Source organism: Myotis lucifugus, unplaced genomic scaffold, assembly GCF_000147115.1.
Source record: "Myotis lucifugus unplaced genomic scaffold, Myoluc2.0 scaffold_18, whole genome shotgun sequence".
Lineage (NCBI taxonomy): Eukaryota > Metazoa > Chordata > Mammalia > Chiroptera > Vespertilionidae > Myotis > Myotis lucifugus.
In genome coordinates, this window is record NW_005871066.1 from 11,595,681 (window position 1) to 11,604,836 (window position 9,156).

The window sequence follows — 9,156 nt, forward strand, 5'->3', positions numbered from 1 at the left end:
ATCAGTTGCTCAGCCAGCCCTTATCTCAGCCAATAGGAACGCAAGGAAACTAGCCCAAGGCCAAAAGTATGCTAGCCACCTCCTGTCTTTGTGTAACCAGACCCTAGCTGCACCCTACCCTTGCGTCATTAGCCCCCCGGCCATCACTCAACCAACCGGAATCGGCCAAATCAGTGGTCCGAGTAAGCCCCCACCCCCTGACCCAAGCCCTATAAATTCTTTGTTCTCCCAAGACTCCGGGCTCTCTTGCTTCCTGTCACTCCACTGTGTCAGTGAGGGAGGCAGAGGGACCAAACTAGCTAGTTTGAATAAATGACTCTTTGCTTTTGCATCGGACTCGGCTCCCTGGTGGTCTGTCTTTGGGGATTTTGAAATCTGGGCATAACAGGAGCGCAGGGCCCCAGGACAGAAACTCCAAACTCCAGCTTTGAAGGTTTGGAGAAGAGCCTGAAGACAAGATCAGGAGTGAGAAAGAAGTACCTTAGGGACAAAGGAAGGAAACCAGGAGAGTGTGTCTTTATGAAGAGAGTGGGCAATGGTGTCCACTAAGATAAGGACCTGAAGGGGTCTGGTGGGTACGGCCCAAGGCCAGCCTGAGGTTCCAATGGAGCGATGAAGGCAGAAGATTGGGGTTAGCCAAGGAGAAAGGGGAAGAGGAGACCTTAGGAGGGAAAGTAGCCAGCTTTTTGTGAAGGGAAGGATCCCACACCTAGTATTTTCTTAAACCGGAGGAAGGACTGCCCCCACTCCTCACCGTCATAACAGGCGGGAAGGACAGGATAGGAGTGGGCAGTTTCGTAGGACGTCAAGAAAGTTCTCTGGTGGCTTTTTTTTTTTTTTTTTTTTTACAAATATTTGGTGAGATGTTTGCCAAGAATGTGTATGTTTGGGTAGGGATAAAGGGAACAGAGGTGAGGTATGGGGACATGAGGCAGAGAGAAGTCTAGGGAAGGAAAGAGAAGGTGAGCAGTATGGAGAGCCCAGCTGGGGTAGTGACGCTCCTATGCAGTTGGGAGGGCAATTTGGTACAGTTCCCCTCTTTTATGGGTGGTAATTTAATAAAATGTTAAATACATCTGACGTTGACCGATCATTTCCACTTCTAGGGATCCACTATAGAGCTATACCTGCATGTAGGATTAGAAGTTTGTATAAGATACTCATCATAACATTTTTAATAGTGAAAATAGTAAATAACCTAAATGTGAATACAGGAACAGGATATTATGTAGAATTAAGGATATCTGTACCTTTTGAGATGAAAAGCTCCCCAAGACATATTGAATTTTAAAAAAGAAAATACAAGTTGTCCATCAAAGTGTCTACTAAAATCTAGCTACTTATCAGATTTCACATATGTATGTATGTATAGCTGTGTATGTATACATACATATGTATATAAATGTATAGGTGTGTTTAAATGTATATATGTATCTATATGTAAGAATAATACATGCATAGAACATATGCCAAACTATTTACAGCAGATGTTTTGGGGGATGGTTTTAGAGGAGAATTCTCATTTTTCACTCTATATACATCTGTATTGTTTTAAATTTTGTGATGCATTTCATTTGTTTTACCTTTATAAAATTATGTTTGAAAATATGTAGAGAGCATGTACTCATCTTCCCAATTGTGTGATTTTCTCAAGTAGCACTCAGTAAACCACATGTAGGTACATAAATACAAGTTGACTTCATCCAGGATAGGAGTTTGCCAGGCATATAGAATGGAAGGGCAACGGTGAGGCGCTAGGTTTTTGAGAGTGCCCGAAGTGATGGGCCACAGACTCTAAGGACTAGGAAATGAGAATAAAACATAATACTGATATGTTGGTAGAAAGTACAGGCTCCTGAGGGGTGAGTGAAGAGGGCTAGAGGGAGTAAGTGAGTGAGGGAGCTGGAAAAGTAGGAGGTAGGAGTCAGAAAGTGAAATATTTGTATTTAAGATTCAGGATAAAGCCATTCTGAGTGATGATAGTCCAGGTTGGCCATGGAGCAGGTAGCAGAAGTGGATTTGAGTTGCGGGTCAGGGAGCATCAGGGAAGTGAGAGCTGCTCTTCGCCTTGCTCTCCACTTGCTGTAACATTACAAAGCTGCAAGAGGCATCCCTGGCTCTTCCTCAGTGTGAGCCCTTCCTCACCAGCCTACTGCATTGCTCTGCCCGTGGAGAAAGGAGGCCCTCAGAAGCGCTCCTTATTGTTTAAGATGTTGTTCTCTTGAGGAGTCCTTCACTCAGCTCTGCTACCACATTGCCAGCTAGTGCAAAAGAGCAGTCTTCTGGGGCCCCACATACCTATCCTAACCTGGTTACCTACTTCCCCTGGGAGGCTACCAGGATGAGTCCCATTGTGCCTCATATCCCTGGACACTTGTTCATCGGACCCAATTTGCCAGGCCTCACACTCTTTCTAAAACCCATCTTCTGTAAGCTTTGGAATACCTAATCTTTTATCTCTGATTTCCCTATATGTTGAACCTCTTCTAAACTTCATTCATCTATCTGTCCTAAATAAAACATGGTGTCTACTTAACATATAATTCCCTTGCAAACCTCTTGAATAGAGACTGATTTAAAAAAATCTGTTTGATTCACTGGACTTACTGAATCTGTTGATTAATATTTTTTAAATCAGTTTTAGAAAACTCTTGGTCATTTTCAACTATTCATCCAATTCTTTCTTCTTCTGGGACTCCAATGAAAAAATATGTTCGATTTTTGTTCTTTGTCCTACATTCCCCTTTTGTACTCTGTTCTGTTTCCCCCCATTCTTTTGCCCCTCTGTGCCCAAGTTTGGACGTTTTTTTACTCATTGTCTTCGAGCTTACTGAATCTGTTTTATGTTGTGTCCAGTCTACTGTTAAATACATCACATGAGTTCTTCATTTCAGATAGAATGTGTTCCAGTTCTAGAATGTTCCTTTGATTCTTCTTATACATTCCAATGAAAATTCTGCATCTTTTCACCCATTTGGTCTGTCATTTCCTGTTTTCTTTAACATGTTAACTCTTGTTCTTTTAAAATTGTTGTCAATGTAAAGATGAATTAAAATATTTATTATAATTCAATTGTTAGAATTGAATAAATGTTCTTTATTTAAATCACTGGTCTGATTTCTGTCTCCTGACTGGACCTTGACTGATGCAGAAGACAGCTGGAAAGGGAAACAAGGGAACTTTCTGGGGATTTGGAAAATGACTGTGAGGTGTGGGTGTATCCACTGTCAAAATTATACAGCTGAGCCCTAACCGGTTTGGCCCAGTGGATTGAGCGTCAGCCTGCGGACTGAAAGGTCCCAGGTTCGATTCCGGTCAAGGGCATGTACCTCGGTTGCGGGCACATCCCCAGTAGGAGGTGTGCAGGAGGCAGCTGATCGATGTTTCTCTCTCATTGATGTTTCTAACTCTCTTTCCCTCTCCCTTCCTCTCTGTAAAAAATCAATCAAATATATGAAAAAATAATAATAATAAAATTATACAGCTAAGATCTGTGCTTTTGAATTCATGTAAATTTTACCTAAAAAATGTAATTGAGAACAGGTAGGAAAATGGATGGATATATAAATAATATAAGAATCAGAATGGTGATAATTGTCAAAACTGGGTGATGGTGTATAGGGGTTCATTGTTGATATATGTTTGATGTTTTTCATAATAAAAAGTTAAAAGATAGCCATGTCTGGGTGTTTTTTTCATAATGTATGTAGCTATAGAATTATAAGCTTGATTTGTCTGTATAGTCATTTTCTGTGTTTGCTTGCTATATCAATTATCCATGGCTATGTAATTCAACTGCAACATTTCGTGACTTAAAACAACAGGAATCATTTAGTTTGCCCAACAATCTGAAATTCTGGCAAGGTCTTTCAGGAGGAGATGTCTCTGCCCCATGTGGTACCATCTGGGCTGGATCAACAGGGGGTTAAAGATCCATTAAAAAAAGAATAGTTTTATTGATTTTGAGAGAGAAAAAGGGAGAAGAGAGAAACATCAAGTGAGAGAGTAACATCCGTCAGCTGCCTCCTGCATGCCCCCTACCAGGGACCAGGCCTGCAACCCAGCCATGTGTCCTAGCCAGAATCAAACCAGCAACCTTTCAACTGACACCCAACTAACTGAGCCACACCAGCCAGGGCAAAAATCCATTTTTAAAATGGTTCACTCACATGCTTGGCAAGTTAGTGCTGGGTGTTGGCTGGGAGTTCAGGTAGGTCTGTGAACAAGTAGGCATAGTTCCTTCATATGGGCCTCTCCATGGGCTACTTGAACTTCCTCACAGTATGGTGGCTCAGTTTTAAGACCAAGCATCCCCAGAGAGAACTATGTAGAAGTTATATCACCATTTATGACTGCAGCTCAGATGTCAATATAACATTATTTTCACCTAGATTCAAAAGGAGGGAACATAGACCCTACTTGTTTTCATGTCATTCTTAAGAGACATATTTATTTGTGGGATTTGTATCACAAAGTGAGACTTGGTATTTTACATCATATTAGCTCAAATTTGTATGCTGTAAATCTTCACAGAGTGCAACCACACAGTATTATCATTTTAATTCTGGCACAGAGTCTCAAAATGGGCTAAGGTTGACTTGGCTATCTGTCATCACTGTGCCGGTTTTCTTTGTTTTAAAATTGAATGTATTGGGGTACAGGTTTCAAGTGTACAACTAAACAAACCCCATCATCTGCACACTGTATCATGTGTCCATCATCATCCCAAGCAATTTCTTTCTGTCCCCATTTCCCCCCACTTTTCCCATCTCCACCTACCCCCATCCCCCTCACCCCTGTTTCCCTCTGGCTATCACCACACTGTTGTCTGTGTCTATGTGCTGTGTAAATATGTTTTTGTGGGGTTTTTTTTTTTTTTTTTTTTGCTTAATCCCTTCATCTTCTTTCATCCAGTCCCCCAGTGCTCCTCCCCGCTGACAGCTGTCAATCTGTTCCATGTATCCATGCCTCTGTTTCTATTTTGTTGGTCAGTTTATTTTGTTCATTAGATTCCACATATAAGTGAGATCACATGGTATTTGTCTTTCTCTGCCTGACTTATTTCACTTAGCATAATACTCTCCAGGTCCATCCATGCTGTCACAAAAGGATTTCCTTTTTTTTTTTTTTTTTTTTACAACTGAGCAGTATTCCATTGTGTAAATGTACCACAGCTTTTTTTTTCCTCTAAACTTTTTATGTATATTTGTTTGTTAATCCTCACCTGAGCATATTTTTTTCCCATTGATTTTTAGAAAGAATGGAAGGGAGAAAGGAAGGTGGGGAGAGAGAGAGAGAGAGAGAGAGAGAGAGAGAGAGAGAGAGAGAGAGAGAGAGAAACATTGATGTGAGAGAGACACATAGATTGGCTGCCTCCTGAACATGCTCCAACTGGAGGCCTTCATTGGAACCTGCAACCCAGGTACGTGCCCTTGAATCTGTGACAATTCGTGTTTGGGCCTACACTCTATCCACTGAGCCCACCGGCCAGGGCACCACAGCTTTTTTGTCCACTCATCTACCAATGGGCATTTGGGCTGTTTCCAGATCTTGGCTATTGTAAATAATGCTGCAATGAACATGGGGACCACAACAGTATCACTCAGTAAGTGGATCTGAGCCCTTCTGTCTATAATGATCTCTCATTTCTTCTTTCTTTTCTTTTCTTTTTTTTTTTTAAATTAAATCTTTATTGTTCTGATTACATTTGTTCCTCTTTTTTTCCCATAACTCCCCTTCTCCCAGTTCCCGCCCCACCCTCCGCCCTCACTCCCCACCCACTGTCCTCATCCATAGGTGCACGATTTTTGTCCATTCTCTTCCCACATCTCCCATTCCCCTTCCCCCCCCCCCCCCAAGAATAGTCAGTCCATTCCCCTTCTATGTCCCTGATTCATTGTAATCACCAGTTCATTCTGTACATCAGATTATTTATTCACTTGATTCTTAGATTCACTTGTTGATAGATGCATGTTTGTTGTTCACAATTTGTATCTTTACCTTTTTCTTCTTCCTCTTCTTAAAGGAAACCTTTCAGCATTTCGTATAATACTGGTTTAGTGGTGATGAAGTCCTTTAGCTTTTCCTTATCTGTGAAGCTCTTTATCTGACCTTCAATTCTGAATGATAGCTTTGCTGGATAAAGTAATCTTGGTTGTAGGTTCTTGGTATTCAGTACTTTGAATATTTCTTGCCATTCCCTTCTGGCCTGCAAAGTTTCTGTTGAGAAATCAGCTGACAGTCGTATGGGTATTCCCTTGTAGGTAATTGAGTCTCTTTCTCTTGCTGCTTTTAAGATTCTCTCTTTGTCTTTTGCTCTTGGCATTTTAATGATGATGTGTCTTGGTGTGGCCCTCTTTGGATTCCTTTTGTTTGGGGTTCTCTTCGCTTCTTGGACCTGTAAGTCCATTTCTTTCACCAGGTGGGGGAAGTTTTCTGCCATTATTTCTTCAAATAGGTTTTCAATATCTTGCTGTCTCTCATCTTCTGGCACCCCTATTATTCTGATGTTGGTACGCTTGAAGCTGTCCCAGAGGCTCCTTACACTATCTTCACACTTTCGGATTCTTTTTTCATTTTGCTTTTCCAGTTGGGTGTTTTTTGTCGAATCTTTGGTTTGATTCTTGTGCTCCTCTGGTCTGATATTGGGTATAATATTCTTTATTTCAGTCCGTGTATGCTTACTTTCTAATTTCTTTATCGTAGCATCGAGGGTCTCATTAGTTTTCGTGAGGCTCTGCTCAAGTTTATAGCAAGCCCTCAAAATTGCGATTCTTAGCTCCATATCCTCCATTTCTGTCATGTTTTTTTGTCTCCGCATCTTTTATGCTTTCTTGGTGCACCCCCTTGTGGTCTTTGTGCGCAGTCTTGTTCTAGCCAAGCCTTAATTGTTGTAGTTAACACTAGAGGGATTTGACCACCAGGCCGACTGGCTGTAGGAATCAGCTGTGTGGAAAACGTCTGTCTTCTGGGAAGGTGCTAATCCAGCCTTTGCCTGAGGCGATCGGCAAATGGCTGTGCGCAGGGCTTGGGCGGGGCGGGCTCAACAGGGCGGGCGGGGGGAGCAGTTATGGCCGCTCTCAGTCCCGTTCCCAGAGGCTCTGCTTCTCAGAACCCCGGCAGCCGCTGCAAACCTCGGAGAGAAAGCTGCCCTCAGGTTCCAACTGATGCCGGATAATCCCGCTTCTCCCGTCTTAGTCTGAGTCCCTAGAGACTCGCCCGGATCTGGAGCCCAGAGTCTGAGACTCACTCCCGACTGAAAACGACAACCGCGCCCTCAGCCACCAGCCCGCTTTCTCGCGCACCTCGGTACCTTTGTATTTTCCATACTGCGCCTCCTCTGAGCCTCGGTTTGCTGTTCTCTTTCCTTCTAGTTGTAGAGTCTCTCTTCAGCCAGCTTTCCTGTGGTTCTGGGTGATGTCCGTTCCGTCTTTTAGTTGTATTTTTGAAATGGTTGTATGCGGCAGCGGTCTCCGGTGTTTACCTACGCCGCCATCTTCGGTTTCTCTTCTTTCTTTTCTATGTTCCCCAGGAGCAGATATATACTGGACATTAACAAGTCACCTACACAACATCTACTTCCCCCTTCTCTCTTCCTAATATTCCTTACATTTTTATGTTATAACATACCCTTTCCCCTCATAGCTCATGTGCTTCGGGGAAACTGACTATTTGTATCTTAGGTTGGAGTCTGATTAACTTACACAACCAGTGCATTGAGTTTTCTAGGCCACAATGTTTGTGACCATGGCGGGTGGTGGTGAGGATCATGGGAAAGCGCAAGATGTGATCTAAGCCAATTTAGGTCAGGTTGCTTGTTGTAATGTTGGGATAGAGATTTACCATCTCTGGATATTCATGGGGGAAACATGTAGGCCTGGGAGCCATTGGCAATGATCCTGTGTCTACAAGGAGAGATGATTTTAGGGTGAAGTGGATTTTGAGGAAGGCAGCATGGGGAAATGGAAAGAAATCAGATTTCTAATGACATCAGTAAGCCACTGGGTTAAACCTGCTACCACATGGGGTCTGGGCCCGAAGGGGATCTGCCTTGGGTTGGTCTGTAGTGTGTGGGTTCTTGACTTCATGTAGGAAAGATTTCACCAACAAGTCCAGGTGATTTTGAGAGTACGTTTACTAAAGCTGGGGACAGTGACACAAAAGACAGGCTTACGGTAGAAGTAACAGGAGAGCCCAGGGGGTGGGGGTGGGGCTACTTTGGCCCCTAGAAATATCATAGGAAAGAAGTGAGCCAAGGTGAGGCTGCTGTTAGCTCCCTGGGAAGTCAGAGAAAAAGGGGGCTTTGGTGATAAGATCAGGGGGTAAATCCAGGATGAGCTGCCTGCTGCCCAACGCTCCCCTAGTTGCAAGTCTCATGGGGACTATTAGAGTTTAAGAGAAAGAAAGTAGAGATCTAAGGCATGAGCATGCTCTAGCAAGAGCACACCGTGAGTCCTTTTTCTTGAAGCTTTTAAAAATCTTTCTTTGAACAGTGGGAATTCTAGGCAAGGTCTTAGGGCAGTGGTTCTCAACCTTCTGGCCCTTTAAATACAGTTCCTCATGTTGTGACCCAACCATAAAATTATTTTCGTTGCTACTTCATAACTGTAATGTTGCTACTGTTATGAATCGTAATGTAAATATCTGATATGCAGGATGGTCTTAGGCGACCCCTGTGAAAGGGTCGTTTGACCACCAAAGGGGTCGCGACCCACAGGTTGAGAACCGCTGTCTTAGGGGAGTCTTAACAGAAAATTCATTAGCTTTCCAGGTGTGTCCTTCAATATGTTGATTCATCAAAATGTGAATAGAGAGGGGTCAGAGTTTTTATCTGGTTAGTTTATTTTCAAAGAACATCATCTAAGAGGGACCAGGACCTAGGCCAGCCGTGGGCAAACTACGGCCCGCGGGCCGGATCCGGCCCATTTGAAATGAATAAAACTAAAAAAAAAAAAAAAAGACCGTACCCTTTTATGTAATGATGTTTACTTTGAATTCATATTAGTTCACACAAACACTCCATCCATGCTTTTGTTCCGGCCCTCCGGTCCAGTTTAAGAACCCATTGTGGCCCTCGAGTCAAAAAGTTTGCCCACCCCTGACCTAGGCCCTTCTGTCCCAGTTTCTTTGGAAGGTGTAAAGCATTTGCTCCTTAGT

At 42.9% G+C, this 9,156-nt stretch overlaps 1 protein-coding gene across 1 annotated transcript in view; it reads right to left on the reverse strand.

Moving 5' to 3' along the window:
* The window catches only part of ARMC10 (armadillo repeat containing 10), a 23,097-nt gene extending 18,312 nt beyond the window's left edge, over positions 1-4,785 (reverse strand). The window contains exon 1 of the mRNA XM_023751018.1: positions 4,687-4,785. Coding sequence (XP_023606786.1) covers positions 4,687-4,785 — 99 coding nt within the window. The remainder of the gene's footprint in view (positions 1-4,686) is intronic.
* Between the last annotated feature and the right edge of the window lie 4,371 nt (positions 4,786-9,156).